The 23,214-nt window shown below is 34.1% G+C and overlaps 1 protein-coding gene across 3 annotated transcripts; it reads left to right on the top strand.

Moving 5' to 3' along the window:
* The first annotated feature begins 295 nt into the window (after positions 1 to 295).
* On the top strand, positions 296 to 11,250 carry LOC145607839 (LL-diaminopimelate aminotransferase, chloroplastic-like). 3 transcript variants are annotated; one of them, XM_081663432.1, is made up of 11 exons: positions 296 to 431; positions 703 to 863; positions 948 to 1,015; positions 1,135 to 1,251; positions 1,381 to 1,443; positions 3,880 to 3,984; positions 4,627 to 4,677; positions 6,489 to 6,809; positions 8,730 to 8,936; positions 9,968 to 10,257; positions 10,670 to 11,250. In XM_081663432.1, the coding sequence occupies exons 2-11, from the start codon at positions 728 to 730 to the stop codon at positions 10,695 to 10,697; spliced, it is 1,386 nt and encodes a 461-aa protein (XP_081519558.1). In that variant the 5' UTR covers positions 296 to 431; positions 703 to 727; the 3' UTR covers positions 10,698 to 11,250. The 3 variants fall into 3 exon arrangements, with proteins under 3 accessions (XP_081519558.1, XP_081519559.1, XP_081519560.1); XM_081663433.1 differs by having other exon boundaries at positions 10,687 to 11,250; XM_081663434.1 differs by having other exon boundaries at positions 10,763 to 11,249.
* The last annotated feature ends 11,964 nt before the right edge of the window (positions 11,251 to 23,214 follow it).

Genomic DNA, 23,214 nt, shown 5'->3' on the forward strand with positions numbered 1-23,214 from the left:
ATAAAGTAATAGAAATTTCAGAAAAAAAAAAAAAACAAAACAAAACAAAATCATTTGTGCATTAAATGTGGTTAGGTGCTAACTTTTTTTGCCAACCATTTTCCCGCTTTAGTAGCTTCCTAGCGCCATTGAGGGTGAAATTTCCCCCCCTAATATTCCCTCTTCTTTTTTTGGCTCTTGTTTATGTGACAACACCTCATTGGGAATATATGTGGGTTCCACACACAGTGAATGTATGTGTATCACCCTCCGACCATTCTAAACTCATACCTCATACTAATCCGTGAACCAAACGCCCCCTAAATACTCCATCGAAGTTTCCTCAAAAAAAAAAAAAAAAAGTTCTCCATTGAAATGCACCCAACATTGCACTTCACGTTCTCCATCGAGGCCCTCTAATACTTGTATCCCCATTGAAGCAGCTTTCTGAGGTAACATTTTGTAATCATCACATCAATTTCACAATTTAGGGTTATATTTATGTAATCTAATATAATCGTCACTGCAGTAAGTGTAGGATTCGAAAATGTGAACCGTTAGTTCTAAATACTAAGATTATGAAATATCATAACCAGCGCTTATGTTGCTAGAAAATATAATTAAGAGCCTCATTTGATAGTTGAATCACATATTCCTAAAATTATGTGATTTTTCGACCCTTGTTTGATAATTGAATCAAATTTGGTTGCTTATGTATTGCAGAACCCTTTAATGTTAGGATTGAACTATGGAATTAGACCTCGCCTTCCTGTGCTTAACGCGGCCGCCCCTCCTGCCCCGTCTCAGGGACGGGCCTGCTCACATAATTCGTGTTAGAGTTAAAAAACCCGGGGTTGTTACATGTGTTGCAACTCCACATATTGGTATGAATATCTTTGATTCTGTAACTTTGATTGTGTCATGATTATTTCAATTTCTGTATTTTGATTTTGTTTTTTGAATGTCAGCTTACACAAGCAATGTATCTCGAAATCCGAATATAGCTAAGCTACAAGCTGGCTATCTCTTCCCTGAGGTCTCTCTCTTTTAAAAATGTTTATATCTATGTCGTTTCGATTTTATACATTGCTCTAAATTGTACTCATAGTAATGTCCACAAAATGACTACTTGATCATGATCATGTAAAAAAACAGGTTGCCCGAAGAAGAGCTGCGCATTTGGACAAATATCCAGATGCTCAAGTGATAAGCCTTGGAATTGGTGACACTACTGAGCCCATTCCTGATGTCATTACATCGGCTATGGCAAAGGTAAACTGTTTCGTATGTTTGGTTATTGTACTATTGCAACTTTACTTGCCTATCAATCTATGATTTCACTCTTGTATTTAATATCTTTCCTCTTTGTTCACATGGTTTTTGTGTGTATAAAACTTGTAGCGAGCACATGATCTTTCAACACTAGAAGGCTATAGCGGTTATGGAGCTGAACAAGGTGAAAAGGTATTTGTTGACATGTGTTTTTTTTGTTTCCTTCATTACTTTGTTCCCTATGTTAATTTGCAAGCTAAATCATGTTTGAGGCTGTTTCGATGTATGAGTATGTTGGATATTTATATGGATTCTGTAACTCAACTTTCACTACCCTATTGGCTCTTGTTGGAGCTGGCCTTGTGAAGGCTAGGGCCTCTGACACAACTTTACATTTATAGAAATACCGAGAGTAAAGAGAAAGAATCTAAATGGCCCTTAGGACAAAGTGTAAAGATAATACCAAAAGGATCTAAATGACCCTTAGGAGAAAGTGTAAAGATGATAAAGAAAATAGGTTATCTACTTTGTGTGGGAAGTCCTGCTCTTCCCATTTATTGTGGAAATTTCACAAGTATTTTTGTTGGGGCAAGAATAATTTGTGGCATGATGCTCTTATGGAAATTATGTGATGATTATGGTTGGGATAGAATGCGTGCATATACAGTCGGCAACTACAATTTGTGAGATATGATAACTTATTTGGCGATTTAGTGGGTTAGGCTGTTATAGTTATAAGTGCTCCTTGATTTTAGTGATTTTGTAATCTCTCCTCCACAAACAGAAGTGGAGCATTGTGGGTTTTGATAGAAACACGAGTAGATAAATTGTCTTATGGCAGGGCTTAACTCAAAGGTGAACCATTCACCATTGATGAAATTTTTTGATCCTAAAGGATTGTACATTTGAAGTTTTGAACCTTAGGTGTTGGAAAGAGGAAGATAATAGTAAAGAAAGGAAATTCAAAAGAAACTAAACAGCCTCATAGTGAGATAACAGATAGAAGGAATCAAGAGATAGGGAGAGAGGGGAAGAGGGAGAGTCATCTTCCTCTCTCAAAGTCAGCCACCATTGATGCTGATATAGCCATTATCATTTCCTTCTCATTCCATTCAACACTACCAATTTTAAATTTATATGCTTTCCTCTCCCTCGTATATGTATATCATATTGTAGAGATACATCTGACTTGTAATTGGAGGTCTGAAATTTGTCAACATGGTTGCTTGACCAATTTTACTGTATCCAATTAACATAGGTCTTTTCTCCAGGTGTAGACTAAAAGAGCAGGAGGGAGAACAAAGAAGTGAGGGAGTTTGAGAGATAGCATGTAGTGTGAACTTTCAGCTATGTTAGCAGGTGGGGTAGGTGTACTTAGGTGGAATGTTGGGGTTCTTAATTAAACATGGCTTCAACTCTTCCAAATATCTTAAGCAGACATGCTAGAAACATGCCATCTCCACAATGGATATGTAATTTAAAAATCAATACTTAATACTTCAATTTTGACCACGACCTCAATTATTTTCGATCCGCTTGTTTTTAAGGTAAAGCTATAGGAAAGCGAAGGGAATAATATGTGATATATGGTAAAAATGTGTGCATATGTATGACTTAATGTAAGCAAACATGCAAAATTATGTATAAAGTCAAGAGTGTGTTTCATGAATGCCATGTCCTTGAATCCATGTCTAATTCTAAGACAGTCTCAGAGAATTTTTAATCTCGACATGTCTGACATTTGGTATACTTGGAAATAGATCAATATAAGTTCAGATAAACCAAAGCATTAATTGCTTGCATTGATGAGCCTGCTAGGCCACCTATCAGATATGCTTCATCGCTTGCTGGGATGCCTTCCTTGTGTCAAATCTTCAGGGCAGCGCATCATCGGCTTCTTGTTGAGGAACCTGAGTTGCTGACTAGCCCTAGTTGCTTAAGACGTTGGTAGGACTAAACAAATGGTACAAATGCAACTACATCTAGGGAGACTAGGGATAGATCATAGATTCATAGATCTCTCTTCTTGGAGGCCACTTTGGTGTTATGACTTTTCTCTTACTTCACACCCATTTAATTTTCATATCCCTAAAGCTTCAAGGTTATGAGACTTTCATGATTTTTGATGATATTATTGCAAATAATATGTTTTTAAAAGCTAAGTGCAAATGGAGTTGATAAGTTTTGTCTGGTGAAGTGTAAAATGCATTACATGATTTTAATACTCCCTTTGTTTTACATTAGATGCATGACTTTCTATATATACAGATGATTCAATTCAGATGAATTACTTTTCTTTTTTGTTAATAAATTCTCTGTGTCTCTCTCATATCACATGGATCCTTTTTTTTCACTCTCGTCTCCAAAAATTGCCTAAGAGTTTTTAATTTCAAAAGTGATGCATTTAAAAAAGGCGGGAAGTAAATTATGAGTTTTATGACTGTCATGTGTTTTATTGGGTTTCAGTTTCTTTATGTAGAAGTTCAAAGTGAACCATTACATAGTATCGTGCATCTTTTTCATAAACTACATTACTGACCGAATATTTTGATGTTGCTTAATTTTCTCGTTGCCTTTGTTATATTTTTATTGTATGTGCAAAGATGACTAACAATGCTTTTGTTTTAGAAAGTAAGAGCTGCGATTGCTGCAGCATTTTATGGTAGCCTTGGTATTGAAGAAGGTGATATATTTGTCTCAGATGGAGCTAAGTGTGATATAGCGCGCCTACAGGTATACTCTATGTAATCATGAGACTGGTTTTTGATGAGTTATCAGATGTGTCTCTCTATAGTACTTATCAGTGTGTATCAATACACCCATTGTCTCAAATTAATTTATTGTCTCAATCCTTATAATCTAGGATTAATCATTATTATACTCCCTTTATATTAGCTGTTTCCACCTCTTTGTTCCGTTTAAGTGAGGGTTTTTTGCAAATCCAATCACAATATATTACTTATTGTAGGAAATGTCAAATGTGATATTTTATTTTTTATTTTTTATTTTTTTGGGAAATGTATATACTTTGGAAACAAGAAGAACAATAAAATGGGAAAACCACTCATATACAACCAATTTATGTGGCACCAAATCTTTTAAGTTCCTTCAATTTTTATGGGTAATTATTTTGTTGGTTGTTATGAAGTTGGAAAAAATTAATGGTTTTGTCTTTTTACGTATAGGTGACATTTGGACTTGTGGATTAGTTTTTTCATTTTTCAATCCCATTGGTGCTCAAATGTTCTTTCCTTTCGCCTTTTGGTTGTGTGGGTTTGGGAAGATTTTGAAGTTTACTGTGTATAGGCCTGAGTAGCCCAAGTTCTCTCCTACTCTTAAATGACTTATGTACCATTACCTTTTATTCAATGGCAGATGCTTTTTGGATCAGATGTCACAATGGCTGTGCAAGACCCATCATACCCGGTAAGTGGCTTATGATTTGGTGAATGATTTTAAGTTTGTATCATCTCTTTTCATGTTGTTGATGAGAATGGCTTGTAAGTGGCTTTTTACTAGTTACTACAGTCATTTGTACTCGTTATTCGTAAGGGTCTATCATATCCCTCTATTTCATAAAAGGTAATAAGGTTTCCGCAGAGGCGCAGAGGAAGGATTATTGTCTCATCAAGTCTCACCATAAATGGCCAGAATCACAGATGTTATTTTTAAGTTAAAATTTTGAGGTTTCAGGGGAATTATTGTCACAATACAGAAGGGCGTCACCTATCCACTCAACATGGGGAAAACCTGAACTTGACATGCTAAGGATTGACTAAGAGCTTATCCTTGATTTTATACTTGGTGGCGTATGGCCATTCTTAATTAAATTAATTTCCTCAATAGATGATACATCTTTCTGTTTATAGCTATGTGGATTTAAACTTTTGGAGAGAGATTCTTAGAGGGATTTTTGGCCTTTTAAACCATGGAAGTTTGAGGCAATAACAGTCTTGTAATGCCCTTAGACGTGTGTGCCGCATGGGCGTTACATTGGTGTATTCATGTCTGCATAGTCTTTGAAATTTTGCTGTGATGGGGATAGTTCAAATTTAGGCCACTCTGATTTTTCTTTTCTTTAGTTTTAGCTGTTATTTTTTTTAATATAAATAATTGACAATCTTTCTTTTTGAAATTGAAGGAAATTCCCCTATATATATGTGTGTGTATATATATATATATATATATATATATATATATATATATATATATATAATATATATATATATATATTTTATTTTTTTTTGAAATGGAAGTAGCTCATTACTACATTAATGTCTCTTAGTTGAATTATGTATGATATTGTGGCTTCATTTTCAGCTGGCGGGTCTTGGCTTCTAATATGGGTTATGGGCTCTTCAGTCACGACCGTGCATTTTTTTTAATTTATGGATAGTGTTTATGAATTCCAGGTTATAAAAACTAAAACAGAAAGAGGAATGTCCTTTGAAACCGAGAAGAACAAAAATGTTTGAATTTACCATCAATGATAGTCCTCTAATTTAATTTTTGTAAGAATTGAAATACAGAAAAAGGTGGGAAAAGTCACAAGAGAGGATGGCTGCCAATGCCATGTGTGAGAAGCTAGTTTCCTGGCAAATTTCTGGCAATTGTGGAATAGATGGAAGTGGTGTATTGTAAAGGGCTGCTGGCTGCAAATCTGACTGTTTCCAATGTGCCTCTTCTAGGGAAGAAGTGTCGTGTTTGATTGATTGTCGTTCTGTAATACCATAATATCCTCTTATTTCTAATTCCATGATTGTACATGTCATTATTTTGTTGTGCCTTTCTTTTTGTGCAAAGTAATGATATATTTATTTAAAGATGAATGTCAGATATTTATTGTGTACTTTGCATATTGCATCCTTTTGGTGCCCCTCTGCCAGGGGGGGCGGGGGGGTGTTCTTCATTCTGATGATAATAAGTGGATTGGCTCTATCATTTTACCAACTAGTCATTTGCAGACTTAAGAATTAAAGTATTCCTTGAGTTTGATCATCTATTAATGCAATCTCCATCCTTAAGTGTAAAGTGTATATCCAAGTTGGTAAAGGGTGAGGTTTAACCAATAGCGTGTTGGTGTGTCAGGATTAGAAATATATGATTGGATAAATTATTTATTTATTATATCTTTCTAAAACTTTTGTCTAGGGACAGAAGGAATTTATTCCTTGATTCATATTTTTAAATTTTAATTAACTCTTATGTACAATTTTTTTTTTTCCTTTGGTTTGCAGGCATATGTGGATTCAAGTGTTATAATGGGCCAGACAGGACAATACCAGAAGGATTCAGAGAAGTATGGTAAAATTGAGTACATGAGGTGTAATCCTGAGAATGGCTTCTTTCCAGATTTGTCTGCTGTTGGAAAGACGGAGATTATTTTCTTTTGTTCACCAAACAATCCTACTGGTGCTTCTGCGACAAGAGAGCAACTTACCAAATTGGTGCAATTTGCCAAGAAGAATGGGTCAATCATTGTCTATGATTCTGCATATGCAATGTATATTTCAGATGACAGCCCACGTTCAATTTACGAAATTCCTGGAGCCAAGGAGGTAGGCATTAACCAGATGTGAAATAAAAGCACCTGTTATAGTGTTATTTAAAAGTTGGTTGCTCTTTTGTTCTCGAAATTAGTATAGGCTTATCATTACTAGTTGATACCAATCTATGCTGCACGAAATGGGAAGCATAGATAAAAATTAACATATTATTTACATGTTTTTATAGTGCTTCCCCTTCACTGAACAACCTTTTATTCAGTATAATGGAGAGCATAATTTATTTATTTATTTATTTATTTATAATATAGGAAAAGTTCAAAATTTTGTAAGCTCAAAGATTGACTTGTGTTTTAAACTTTTGACTCCCTTCACTTTTGGCTATGTCTTGTGCTCTCTGCATTTCCCTGTCATTAGTTTGATTAGGCTTCTTGAATCTTTCTCCTCCTGCCTCCTTTTCTTTCTAACTATATGATGAATTTCTTATGACTTTTTTTTTTCCAAAATCCAAAACTAAAATACTACAATTTCTAAAGAAAAAAACATGAAGTGTAAAAACTTATTGTTTGTAAATATATATATATATATATATATATATATGTATGGTGATTGTTGATTTGTGTTTTCTTTTTAATAGTACTTCATATATAATACATAGGCCAAATTTTATTTTTATTGCTTAGGGCCTCCATAATGATAATGATGGGGACGGCCCTGGTTGAGAGAAATTATTTGTTTTACTTGATTACACCAAAGTGCGGAAATTATATAGAACAATCATTGAATCTTAAGTTATCTTTAAGTCTAAATCTTTTGATGTCTTCGACAGTGAACCAGCTATTACAATGTGAAAAGTCCCATGTACCTGCATTGACTACCCTCCATTTCCTTGCCCATAATCACAATTATCGTAGTTCTAGATCTGATGCAACATTTCAGTTGTTAGAATTGCTAATTAGCCTCTTAATTATAAGTTTCTTGTTCATCTTAACGGAAACAAGTAAAAGGTGTTGATTTGATTACCAATTGAAATTGTTGATGATTTTGTGAAATTTCAGACTTAGGGTAATCTGATTAGTTCAGGTTTTGGGGTGGCTTTCTATTAATCATCTCTGAAAATTAAAATTATCCTCATATTCTAGTGGTTGTTATCCTCTGGCCTTGTCACAAATATTGTACTCTTATTCTATTTCTCTTAGAGAGGATGCAACATGGGAAATTGGGAGAACTGCTTATAAATTTCTTAAATACTTCCTCCATTTCACTAAGATTGCAACACTTTGAATTATGCATTATTCACATACTCAGCTTTAACTCTATATGATTTATGATTAAGGGAAAATTTAGTCATGTGTGTTTTTGTTAGATTTGCCGCTATTTGTACTTTCACATTATCAAATTATTATAATGTTTTTACTTATTATAAATTAAAAAGATAGTAGTGATTGAAATAATATATATTGGCAAACGTGAAATGAGAAGTGGTTGCTATCTTAGTAAAACAGAGGAAGTATAAGTTTTCATGTAAATTTTTGTGTTTGGAAATAGGATAAAGGTGGTCAGATTACAAAAATTGGACTAGGAAAATTTGAACCTAAGATTATGTTCTAATTAGCATGGTTTCTGTTTATTTCTCTTCATTCCCTTCTTCCTAAATTTGTTCTTGAGTCACATAGGATTTTTTTTGAAGGCCTTATAAGATATCTTGTTTCTATGCTTCAATGAAAATGAAGAAGTTAATTCAGGATCTTTCTTCTCATTGTTGCCAAAATAATCCCTTGATGGGTAGAACATCTCTCTTTACACTTCTCCTACATTTAATATGTTTTTGGTAAACGATTTTCATCAGACCAATAGGCTTCTAGCATCTGCATGGTTTTTATGCTCGATTATTACAATCACTGTAGATATCTTAATTTGGACTTGCAAAAATCTTAAATAATTGTTAATATATTTTGCTCATGGCAAGTGTAGGTTGCTATTGAGACAGCATCGTTTTCCAAGTATGCGGGATTCACTGGTGTTCGTCTTGGCTGGACTGTTGTGCCAAAAGAACTTTTATTTTCAGATGGATTTCCCGTGGCAAAGGACTTCAATCGCATTGTCAGTACTTGCTTTAATGGTGCTTCCAACATATCCCAAGCCGGTGGTCTAGCTTGCCTTTCTCCAGAAGGTCTTCAGGTCAGTTTCTTTGCTTTCAATTTACAGTGTACACTGTACAGATTATAGGACTGTTGCTTCAATCTATTTTTTGTAGTAAGATATTCCTACATGTTCTTTAAAACAATCTGGCTAGTTGGCTCATCTTGAGATTTTTCCTGTTTACTAATAGTGCTATGGATAGAATCCCTTTCACTCAATCTTTTCCCTTCACGACAACAATACTCAATGGATAAAATAGTTTATTTCTGCTCCCTCCATCTTTATATAATTGGCCACTTTTCTATTTTTGATCGTCCCAGAAAAACAATCCACTTCCAAAATTTAGTTTAATACTCCCTCCGATCCTATGTCCTTTCCATTTTGACTGTGCATGCTTTGCCAATGCATTACTTTGACCACAAATATCTATAGTTGCACACTAGTTAAAAAAAAAAAAAATAAAATAACAATTGAATACTAATAAATTACTCACTGAGACGAATCAAATAAAATCCAACATTACTATTTTATGTTTAATAGTCTGAGAGTTTTGAGAAACAGAGTAGTTGAACATGTTATAGTTGTGACATAGTGCTTGAACCTAATGAATATGACTGTTCTCTTCATCTTATAAGAATAAAATCAGTAAAAATAAGCTAAGCTCAATATGAATAGGCTTAGTTCATCTAGAGAACAAGATTAATCTTTTTGTAGTTTGTCCTTCACTATTTCTGTTTATATAGCATATAAGATCAATAAATAAAGTCTATAGTGTTCAAACCTGAGGTCGCAGGCTAATTAGCTAAGCTTCTCTTCTCACCATGCTTGTATATTTTTAAGTCTTTGTTTGTAAATGAAGTATATGTAAACCCTTTTACTGCGGAGATCTCCAAACTGTGATAAGTATGTTAGTCTAGAGATATTGCAAGAAGTTCATCCATCCACACACTGCTTGTATATGTGCCTTACACAGCTCAGCTTTCATTGGATGTATTCTTTCAAATTCGCTGGTATTTTTGTAGTTTGTCCTTCATGAAAAAGCCGAGAATTCAAGTTTGAACGTTTTGCAGGCAATGAAGCAAGTCATTGGTTTCTATAAAGAAAATACTAACATAATAGTGGATACATTCAAGTCCCTTGGTTTTAACGTATATGGGGGGACAAATGCGCCATATGTGTGGGTGCACTTTCCTGGTCGAAGTTCTTGGGATGTTTTCAGTGAAATTCTTGAAAAGACTCATGTTGTAACCACGCCTGGTAGTGGATTTGGACCTGGAGGTGAAGGTTTTGTCCGTGTTAGTGCCTTTGGTCACCGGGAAAATATTCTGGAAGCCTGCAGAAGATTCAAACAGTTGTACAAGTGAGTACAATCCGGCCAAAATCTGCGGTTCTTTAAGTGAATGAGCTCTAGGTTTTCTTACTTGCTCTATGCTTGAACCATATTTTTTGCTTATAGGGCTGTTAGTTTGAACAATGTTGGTCATCATATCTTCTATTTAATAACTTAAAAATGTTCTCTTTTTTCCTTGCTGTTTTTTTTCGTTTTCCCATGTTTTTTTGGTTTATTTTGATGAATTTTTGCACATTTCATGATTTAGTAGAAACTAAGGTTGGGGTCAGATCTGCTTGAGTCTAAACAATTTGTAAATTACCTTATTGAATGGTCTCACAAATTAATCATCCTCACACTGAACCCTCTAAAGCTTTGAAATAGAGTTTCTTTGATATAACGTACTCAAGCCTCCGAATCAAGAAAATTCAAATAGAAACAGATGCATTGTCTTTGCAGATCATGCTTGAAACCATGAGCAAAGTTCACCACGAGTTAGCAGCTGTAATTTATGAAGTTGCAAGTGTTATTGCAGAGTTTGATGTGGCTGAACTAACTCACATAGCAAGGGAGAACAACCATATTGCCCACTCTTTGGCTACTTACAGAATGACCATGGCTGTTGGCCACAAAGCGCACTTCCTGGCCTTGATTTCGTCAAACAATTCTATGAGAAGGAAATAATCCCAAACACCTCTCCAACTACAGGTGAGTACAGCTCCAGTTTTTGCTCCATCTGAAGCAGGCCCTTCCACGAAGTAATTCACTGCTGTTTGTTGCTGGAGGGTTCTTCTATGGTCCTTTATACTATAAGCTTTATTCTAAGTCTACTTCCTCTTCTGCAAATCCTTAGGAAAGGTAGTGGTACCATTTTCCTCAATTCAAATAGTATCATGGTGCCTTTTTTGATGCACATCTCTGATATGATGTGTATCCATGTAATTATCAGTAATCGTTCTAACTTTGCTTGCTTATTTCTCGTCATATTTTCAACTTGTATAGGGATGAGGAATTTGATGTTCATTTGATGTATATAGCCTTAATGTAATTAGGTAATGTAATTAAGTAAATTGTCTCTTTCTTGCATAATAATAAAATGTACGCTTTTGAGGGATTATTTTCGTTGTAATCCGAAAGAGCAAGGGAGGAAGAAGACACTGGTTGGTTTGGATTAGAGTGTTTCAAGTTATATCAAGTCAATTAGTTGAATTAATTATTCTGGTCATCTTAGGCTTATACTTGGCAAAGGGTTAGAGCAACTGCAGCGTTACATGGAATGTACCTCTTGCAATTATGCACAAATATAGAGCTATAAGCTTGCTACTGTGGAAGAAATAGTATGTAACTACATAGCTGATTGGAGCTATATGTTGCTTCACGGATGCAAGTGCTAGGAAGCCTAAGAAAACTCTTTTTTCTATTTAAAACAGGTCTTGATTTTTAGTTTTCATATATTTTTAGTTTTATTATTTTTAATAATACATACATCAGTTATTTAATTACTATATTGCATTGAAAAATGCACAATAAAAATGAATGTGTTATAAAATATGTTATTATGGACGGTCATTATAGCTTGTAAATATCTCTTTTATGACTACCTTAAGTATGGTAGTAATAGCATCCTTGTAACCCTCCTTTGTCATTAGTCCACATTAATCCTCTCATGAATGGACTCTTCATTGTCCATATAAGTTACATTGTTCACATCTTGTATATATATAGATGTTCATGAAATGGATGAATATAGACATAACACTAATATTTCTCTACATCTCTCTCTCTCTTATTCTCCCTTTCCCTTTATTTTATAATAGAATGAGACTAAAAACGAATAACCTTAGAGTAACAAAAAAATTATTTTATAACTTATGATCATAACAAGAACAATAATAATTATAATAATTAATAACATCTTTTTTATTTTTTTATTATTTTTTTTTTTTGAGGGATTAAAAAATTAATTGTTTATAAATTTGTAGGAAGGGGGATTTTGAATTTTAAAAAAAAAAATCATTAATTGTTTACAAAGGGTTTTTTTTTTTTTTTGAAAGAAGTCCTAAAGGACATTAAATTTCATTAATAATAGCTATACATTATCTACAATTGACAATTAACGATAATGAAAACGAATTTAACAAAATCAAACAAGAATTAATCGGGGAAGGGCTAAGAATCCAAATACATAAATATAACAATTCGGCACATTCTCGGTTCGTTGTCTCATACAACTTTTTGAGTGGATCTAGAGCTGTCAAAATCGGACCCGACCCGAAAAACCGACCTGAACCGGCAATGATCTGTATCCGATCCGTACCCGAAGAATAGGTGACATAGAACCTGACCCGAACAAACCTGACATTAACTGATAACTTAGTAGACCTGACACTTTATGACCTGAACCCGAACCTGTAATCAACTTGATTATAACCGAAAACCGATTTGACTCGACTTGATTATGATCTGAACCCGATTAGTATCCGACTTGTTTAGAACCTGAAATTGATTATAACCTGTCATAACTTGTTATCGACCTGAATGGATATTGACCGACAACCGATTTGACCCGACTTGTTAATGATCTGAACCCGAAATAAAACTCAACTTAATTAAGTTTTTAATAGTAAACACCTAACATAGCTTTCTACTTACCTGAATTATAGTAATCTGTTTAGTGACCTGTAACCAGATTTTATCCAGGTCGTTAACTAACTTATATTGACCCGCGTATTGATATTATTTTGATTCAAAACTGACATAGATTTAAATTTTGATTAAAAGTTAATTTGAACATGTTATTAAATTTATCATAAATAGAAATAGCGGAATTTTACACTTTTATTTTAAACTACTTGCTTCTATTTTGTATAATACTTTTGAAAATGAAATTGTACTTGTACTAGTACTAAAAATATAATTATGTTTACATACAATAATTACACTAGCTAGTAGCCTAATATTACATGTCTTTGCTACGAAGCGTGGACTTATGGTTGATAAATATCTATACAACATAATAACATATGTTACAAATTTTCAAACAAGTACTTTCTTTGTGTTTTTTTTTTTTTTTTGGAAAAACTATAATAGGCATTAACACACGGTGGATCCAAAGTAAATATAAACAAAGGGCCAAAAATCTAATATAGAATTAAACTTGTAAGTTGTAACACACCAAGGTGGTTTAATGATTTCTCACTGATATACACCATTTCTCAAAAGTTATTCGTAATTTAACAAATACATGCAATAGTTATAGTATCATAGGTCTTAATAAGATAAAAGTTATACATGTATGGTTAAATAAATTTTGCACAATGCTCAAAGTTAAAATATTATTATAGGTCAATGGACATTCATTTATTTTGTTTGTTTATGATGGAAGTCATAACAATAAATATAATAAATAAAAAAGAAATGAAGAAGAAGTATTAAGATGTCTATATGGATATCAACCCAACAGTGGTGACAAAATATGGAATAATAACCCAAAAGACAACCTCTAATCAGAGCCTTAGAGGTACAACAGCAACCAAAACATAGCAATCCAAATAACGTCAAATGTTAAGCACAACATCTTCAACCAGCCATCACTACTCCATCGAATCCTATTTATGAAAAAATAAAAAGAATAATAAGGTGTAGAAAAAAAATTATTAACAAAAATTAGTCAAAATAAATAAAAATTTGTACTTACCATAATTAGGAAGAAAAATCAAGTTTCGACACTAACTTCATTACCTTCAGCCTCTTCTTCACCATCATAACCTTCTAACCAATTTTTAGAAGTAATCAAAACCTCAACATGTGGTGCTGAAAGACAATTTCTCCACTTATTCAAGATTCGACCACCCATACTAAAAGATGATTCGGAAGCAACTGAAGTTATGGGAATGGCTAAAATATCTCTTGCCATTCGGGCGAGGATCGGAAAGGAAACTGATTGTTCTTTCCAATAATTGAGTATATCAAAATTCTCATTTGGAACTCGAGGCCTTAGCGGCAAATTCATGTATGAATCAATTTCAGATGCTTTACCGCCGATTCTATGCTTAGCAACATTTTCATCAAAATGTTGTAAAAATTGAAGATTAAAACTAATTTTTAAAGGAATGTAGTAACGTAAATTGATATTAAATAACGAAAAAAATACCTCATAAATGTTGCTGATCTTAAATGGTGCACGAAATGCAAGAGGCAAAAGGGATGTTGATGTACTTTGTAAGGATGATGACGATGACGAACATGGTGTAGCAAATTTAGCATAGCAATTATACAATGCAACAAATTCCAAATAAACTGCTTGTGCCTTACTTCCAGACCCATCAATACCATCGTCAACATATAATATACCATACAAGGTCTTCACAAAATCAAACTTGTGACGAGGGTCCAACATTACAGCAAAAGACAAAATCATGGAATAATCCAACCAATACTTTTCAAATTTCTTATGCATCTTCATTGCCATTTCCCTTATCTTAAGATTGTCATGAATATGTGCATCAGTTAAAAGCTTCTCAATACTAACAATATTGGCAAAATAATGGTTAGCAGTAGGGTAATCTGAACCAGAAAAGAGTTTAGTAATCTCAAAAAACGGCTCAAGAAAGTCGCATACAGATTGTATGGACTGCCAATCACTTGTTGAAAGATCAAACTCAGAATTATGCTCTCTGGTAGCAAACAAGCTCAAAGGGGTTTTAGCTGCCAATGCTCTTTGAAGCATTAAATAGGTAGAATTCCATCTGGTAGGCGTATCCGTTCTTAACTTCGACTTAAAAAAAGAATTAGATGCTGTAACACATTGTTGAAATTTAATTTTCCTTCCCTCGGAGTATGAAATATACTTCACAAGCTCACGAAGTTTGATAACAGATTTATCAATAACACTCAAACCTTCTTTCACAATTAAATTCAAAATGTGTGCCGAACATCTAATATGAAAGTACTTACCATCCATTGGCAAAGCAGAAAGAGCACCTAAATCATTCCGAAGCTTATCAACCATAACTATCATACTACTGGCATTATCAACTGTGATTGTAAAAATATTCTTGTCAATACCCCATTCTCTAAGAAACGATTGCACAAGCTCATAAATGTCATAGCCATTGTGAGGTGGAGGAAAATGGCGAAAATTTAGAACTTTTGATTGCAATTTCCAAGTATTATCCACGAAATGGGCAGTAAGAGTAAAATATGCATTTATAGTACATGCTTGCCACAAATCACAAGTCAAGCAAACTCTAGAGGTCAATGCTCCTAATATGTCAGTTAATTGTTTCTTTAAGCTACCATACTCTGACACGCAAATTTTAGTCATGGTATTTCTGCAAATTGTCCTCACATCAGGGTTTAGATAAGAAAGCAATTTTCTATGTCTTTCATGCTCAACCATACTCAATGCATATCCATGACCTAGTATAGCTTCAGCAAATAATTTGCAAAAGATTTTATGATCATAAACTCGTTTGGCAGGAACACCATTACTATTTTCTTCCAAATACTTTTTATAAGCATCACATCCTTGGTAGTGCCTTTTAGCATTAGAGGTACCCGCACGACTGACATACTTATATTTTTGTATTTTGCAATACTTACATTGAACGAACAAACCTTGAGACGTGTCAATGAAGTCGTAATGATTCCAAACTGGTGAAGTACGTTTGCCCTCTTTATTCGAGGTTGCTTTCTTTCTTTTCAGAGAAGGTTGGGAATCTTCTACATGATTATTAATATGAGATGTTTCATCTTCATCATCAAGGGCTGCAAAAACATATATTCACATTAATAAGAAACAAAATAGTTACTATATGATTTGAAATACAATTAATCACCATTTCATTACCTCTCTCATATGCATTATCCAAAATTTGCTCTTCATAGTCCATTATAGTAAAAAAAAAATTAGAAAGAAATAAAAGAAAGTCCAACCTGCAAACAATATTAGAATACTAACTATTAGACGATTTCCCACATTGCATACCAAAAAATAGTGAGCCTAATGTAGTTTCACTAAGATCAAATATTAGATGTATAATGTATTATCATCCTCCAAGCTCCAGTAAGGTTACCCACATGTGATAGTACTGTTGCTTAGAGCCAAAATCATTTTAGTCTATATCTTTCATGAAGATACTTTGTAATAAGCAAAAGAGACAAAATGCTTTGCATAATTAATTGCATCATCACAAAGACTACCAATCATATTATTCTAGGCTATGATTTTTAGACTAGAGTCACTAGACTCACTAGAGTGACGCTGCTCATGAATAAGATATTACCCAAGTTGATCTACATACAAGTATAAGATATTCTTTGGCAATTCATGAATATCATGATTCCACGAATATAAATGAACACAAATTACATAGATTATAGATAATTGTCCACTTTTATATGCATGTTTAAGGAAAAATCAGATAATTAAATTGAGAAATCAATGGGAAGGGGAAATAAAATTAGATTTCAAAATATAAGTAAATAAAAATAAATACCTAAGCCGATGATTCAATACACCCAAATCTGATGAATGCAAAATTCATATGGACAATTGGATTTACTGGAATATGACATGTTTATAGGAATAAGGGAAATACTAATGAATTAAAGTGACAATTCATCTACCAGTATAGAATTTAGAGAAGAAACAATGAAACCCTTACCAAAAGTCGGAGGAACCACGAGTTGGAGGCTTGGAGCTGCTGGATAATGGAGATAAGGGGCGTAATTTAAGGAAAATTGAGAAATTAGTTTTAGGTTTTACTTGAGAATTGGAGAATTACTTTTTGGCGGCGCTTTTAGTGTTTTAGGAGTAATCCTGGCGCCAAGCCCATTTTCCTCAAGTCTCACCAAATAATTAAGGGTTAGACTAAATTATTTGATGCTTAATTTATTACACTATTCTCTCTTTATAAAGCTTAAATATTATTACACATAAAAATATGTAATTATAAATGTAAAACATACATTTTCAATTTTTTTAAAGAGAAAATTAGTTACAATTTTTGACATATATTAACAATAGACTTTGACTTATATTACTCCCTTCGTGTTTTTTTATGTGACACAGTTTGACCAACATAGAATTTTAGGAGATTTTATTGACTTTAATAAAATAAGATGTTAGTGGGGTAGGTTGGAGGAGTGAGAAATGATAAAGTAAATGAATGTGAGAGGAAGTGATGACCATGAAAGGAGTGAGAAATGATAAAGTAAGAGATAATGGGGTGATATATTATTAAAATGTAAGGAATTTCTAAAAGATCGAGGAAGTGTGTCACTTAAAAAACACGGCCGGAAATGGAAAGTGTGTCACTTAAGAAAACACGGAGGGAGTAAGTAACAACAAAATTTTGTCATGCATTATGTTATTGAATTAGTTAAAATGTATATTTTCATAATATCAAACATCAATATTTTATGACTTATACAAATACTAAATTGAAGACATTATTGCATTTGCTAAATTGTATACAAATACAATGTTTAGTCAAAATGATGTAATAAATTAACATGAAATAGTCAATTTACATATAAATTTTGTACTTAAAATTAAAATGAATAGCAAACATTACAATATGTTGTTTTCTCATAATAAGAATTGTTTGAATCGAACATTAAATCAATTGAATTATAATATGATTCGATTCAAACTTAATCGTTTCGAAATCATTTTCATCCTAAATTTGAAAAGAATAACTTAGTAAGACATAATTGTGGTTTAGTCTATCCAAAAGTAACATATTTGTGATTTAGTCTATCAAAATTCGATTTGACCCAATCCAGCTCAAGGTGTTCTCATTTTGTTAATGTGTTCCACCCAACCAAACTTCGACTTAATCCGACTCATATTTGACACGAACCTAGAGGTATTAAAACCAAACCCGACCAACCCGATCTGAAACCTACCCGAAAACTATCATTTTCAGATTTTGACTCGTTTGGACCTAACAATTTTACATGACTCAAGTTTGAAATTAGACCCGGCCTAACCCGACCCGACCTGATTTGACCTCACCTTTATAAGCCGAGCCTAAGAATGACCTGACTTGTTTGTGATTTAATTTATCAAAACTGGACTTCACCCAACATGAATAAAGTTTGACCCAAGTCCAAGAATGACCCGACCTGAAGTTCATCCGACCGAAATTAACCTGCTTCAAACTTGTTAGTAACCCGACTTGACACTAATCGAACCCAACACATTACCCGACCCAAAATTGACTCGAATCGAACCCGAACTGTAACTGAAAAGATATAAAGCCTGTTATAACTCGAACTGAACTTGACCCAACCCGATCCGAACCCGACTTGTAAGTCAGAAAAAACCAACGTGATCCGACTTGAACTTGACCTGAAACCTAACATGACCCGACCTGAACCCGACTTGAATACCCGATTTGACACCTCTAAGTGGATCCGTCGCCGCTTCGCAATTTTGTGAGAAAGTAAATTCTTGTGTTGACTCCGTAACCCGAATCCGAGCCATAATCAATAGTAGCCCCGCACAACCAGAGACCAAATTAAGCGCAAATAAAACCTTGTCTTTCGAAGGAGTTCGAAAAACCTTGTCTTTCGAAGGAGATCGAAAAAACCTTGTCTTTCGAAGGAGATAAACCCTTTCTTTCGAGGGAGACATTATTGTAACCTAAGAAGCAAAAAAACTTAAAAGAAAATAAAAATTGGGGCTTTCCACCGGTGAAATCCGATGGAAGCCCCTTCAAAATTGACAATGGAGGCTAAAGTTTAGGAGAGAGAAGAGAGAGGAGGTTAGGGTTTTTAGAGTTTTAAACTGTTTACAAAGTTTATGGTATGTCAATTTAATAAATTTAGGAAAAAAATGTTAGGAATAATCTCACCTTTGTGCCATCCGCTAAAAATAATCCCACCTTTGGATTATTTTTAAATAATCTCACCTTTACCCCCCCGACCTGCTCCCGATGGTCCCAAGTGACTGGTTACCTGTTACAAAGGTACTTTTTTTTTGGGTTTAAAGTACACGCGTCACCAGCGGCGGAGCCAGATATTTCAAATTGGTGGGAGGGGGGGTGGATAAACATTATATACTTTGACAAAAAAGTTCGAGAAAAAAACACCAATACTTCAACACACAGAAAGTTCATCAATAGTTAACGTGTATAGCTAAAAAAATCCAAAATACGGAGTACTTAGTAAAAATGCAATATCATATACCAAATTTTCCTCCAAAATAATTACTTATGAGTTCAGTATTTTTGAAATATTCAAACATTAGATCATGTAGGTTATTAAATGCAATAGTCATAATTTATAATTTCCTATGACAAATGTAATTTAGGGGGTTTTGTTCATGCAAAACCATAACTAAAATTATTATTTAAATATATATAAACTTAGTATATATGTTAATAAAAAAAAAATGGATGGAATACTTCTTAAACATTTTTTAAAAAGTGGATGGAATCTACTACACTAAGGTTCCATGACAATCGTAATTTAGGGGTTTTGTTCATGCAATATTTCAATTACAATTAAAAATATAGAAAAATTAGCTTAAAATAATACCAACTATCTACGGTGTGTGCAAAATAATACGAACTCAACTATTTGCTATTAGCGGTACCACCTTTTATACTATATGTGCAAAATAGTACGCAAGTCACCAAAAACGTATTTTGAGTAATATACCATCTATATTTATTACTATTATATTAATAATTTTGTTTTTTTTTTTTTCAAAATACATATTGTATTAATAATTTCCATTACAATCAAATTAATAATGCATGCCCCACCCCTTTGTTAGGTTTTTTTTAACTGTCAATATGTATTTCAATAATGTATTTCAAAATACATGTAGTGATTATTTCTACTACCAGTCTACTATACAATAGTAAATAGGGTATTTTTGATTTAATTCGTTTCAAAATTTTTTTTAAAAATCCAAAAAATTCCCTACATTATTTTGGTTGGTGAATGTGGGAAAATTTTGGATATTTTGCAACTAATTATATCAACATAATAATAAGGCATTTATATACCTTATTTACTATTGTGTAATGTAGAAATTACTATATCTATTATGAAAAAAAAAAATTAAATACATATTTTTTTTAAAAAAAAAAAAAAAAAAAAATCTTAACAAAAGGGTGGGCATTATTAATTTGGATTGTAAAGAAAATTATTAACATAATACTATGTATGTATTTTAAAAATAAAATAGAAAATTATTATAAAAAATAAATAATTAATTACAAAGATAGACGGAATATTCATCGAAATACATTTTCGGAGATTGGGGTACTATTTTGCACATATAGTATAAAAGGTGGTACCGCTAATAGCAAATAGTTGAGTTCGTATTATTTTGCACACACCGTCGATAGTTGGTATTATTTTAAGCCAATTTTCCTTAAATATATTTACTTAGTACTTGTCAACAAATAAAATGGAAAGATTCTTTATTTAAAAAAGGAAAAATCGAAACTAATAATCCCACCTTTGCCACTTCTGCTCAAAACAATCCCACCTATGAATAATCTAGAAACAATCCCACCTTATACCCCCATCTGCTCAAAACAAGCCTTTTTACCTATAACCTTTTTAACAGGTTAATTTTTAATTTTGTTTCATTTTTTTAAAGTGAGTCTTGTTCCCTCTCAAATCCTTCAACTCCTTTAATGGAACCCAACATAATCGCCACCACCGGTCCTCCATAACCACCACCAGATATCACCCCAAACTCCCAACCTACCCCCACCTAGCCCCCACTAAACCCCCTGAAACAGACCACCTTGTAACCTCCTAAATTCGAAACCCACTAACCTGGCCCACCTGTAAATCGACCCTTATTCTTTGTCACCTAACCGATCTACCATACTGACCTCTCACCTCCACCATCCCGCCACCTCACCGAAAAACCTTAACCGCCTCTCAATTCCACCAAGCCACCTCCATAAATCCTTCAATTCGCGCAATATTCAATCAAAATCCCAAAATAAATTTCCCGATTCCCACAATTATCATTTTAGGGGCTGCAATTATACACCAAGCTAGGTGAGGGAAGCAAACTTAGTTGGGAAATAAGAGGAAATGGAAGATATCCGGCTGGGAGGGTGAAGGCGACATTGGCAGTGAGCCTATGAAGGTGGGACTGGAGCAGATTTCGGGCACGGGGGAGGGAGCAATGTTGCATTGACACTCGCGGCTGGGGAAAGGATGCAAATTCATGTAGGGGATAAGAGGAAAGGGGGAGATTCTGGCAAGGGGGTGAAGGTGACGGTGGTCGGTGGGGGTAGGGGTGGGGGTGGGGCAGATTCAAATGGAGATCGTGATAGGGAAGGAGAAGGGAAAGGGTTTTTTTTAAAAAATTAATTTTCTGATAATTGTTTTATTGTTTTTAAATTATTTAAAAGTAGACCAATCAAAAGGTGACATGTGTCAAGTTACCTCTTGAAACAGGTTACCAATTACACAAACCGGTAAAAGGCTTGGTTTGAGCAGATGGGGCTATAAGGTGGGATTATTTCTAGATTATTCATAGGTGGGATTGTTTTGAGCAGAAATGGCAAAGGTGGGATTATTAGTTTCCATTTTTCCTTTAAAAAATTAAAAAAAAAAAAAAAAAAAAAAAACACGAAAATGCAGCAACAAGGTTCGATCTCAGGTTACTTGTAAACAATTGCACTCTACTCAACACCACACCATCCCATTTGTCTGTTACAATATCTCACACAATAACATATTTAACTGACTTTTTTGCGGAAGTGGGAAGACAGTTGTCCCCCCTTGCACCCTTCTAGCTCTGCCACTGCGTGTCACCATACAATTTGTCTAAAAGTTTAATTTTAAAAAAAATGAATTTAAAAAAAACAAAGAGCAGCCAGCCACCTCCTCCGATCAACCAGACCACCAGCCCTAGCCACCGCAATACTCCACCAGACCATCAAATCGATACTCGCGTGACGGGGAAGGAGAGCGGTAGCCTGAGCGGTCGAAATCGGGGCAAGGGAGAGTGACAGAAGGCCGAAATCGTGGTTTCATGATGAAGGGAGGAGGTTCAGCGACGCCTGGTTTCATGACAGAGGGAGGAGGTTCAGCCACGCCAGGTTTCGTCACGGAGGGAGGAGCTAAGGCTCAAGGGTTGTTGAGGAAAGGGGGTTCAAGTGCGCCTGGTTTCGTCAGGGAGGCATGGGGTTCGACGGTGGTTTAAACTTAAAAGGGAGGCGATCCTGGTTTCGTGAGGGTTTAAGGGTGGTTCAAGGGGGAGGTTTCGTGAGGGGGGGGGGGGGTTCGAAGGTGGTTCAGGGGAGGGGGTTCGGCGGTGGTTCAGGGGAGGGATGGCAGGGGAGGTCGCACGTGCTGGGATCGGTCATCGGTGGCAGGGGAGGTGGTTTGGCTGTTGGGTGGTTTCTAAAATTAAGTACTAACTGTTTTTTTTTTATAATCTTTTTTTAAATTCTTTTTATTTAGTTATTAGACTAATCAGGTGTCAACACGTGTAAAATAACTTGCAATAACAAGTTGATTGATCGGTTGGGACCGTTAAAAAAGATCGGGGGATAAAGGTGGGATTATTTTTAGCGGATGGCCCAAAGGTGGGATTATTTCGACCAGTTTTTCCTAAATTTATTATTTTCAAAAAATTGAAAAAGTTAAAATAACTTTCAATAAATGGGGGGGGGGGGGGGGCGGCGGGGACTACATGCTTGTTAAGCTTTGATCCGTTGACCAAATGCGTTGCACGGAGTTTTAAGCAAAATTAAAATGTTATTGGGACAATGCTTTGACTATAGTACATTAGTAATACAAATAATATACATCATTTTTTTTTTTGACTTTTTTTTTTAGTAAATAACAGTCTTTAACTTAAACACCACAAAATTTAAAACTTTTATTATGATACCAAAAAAATAAAAAATAAAATAAAATAAATAATAATAATAATAATAATAAAAAATAAAAAATCATATTTCACCACCATTTTACCGATGCCATCCAAAA

The sequence above is a fragment of the Chenopodium album genome, chromosome 23 (genome assembly GCF_948465745.1).
Source record: "Chenopodium album chromosome 23, dcCheAlbu1.1, whole genome shotgun sequence".
Lineage (NCBI taxonomy): Eukaryota > Viridiplantae > Streptophyta > Magnoliopsida > Caryophyllales > Amaranthaceae > Chenopodium > Chenopodium album.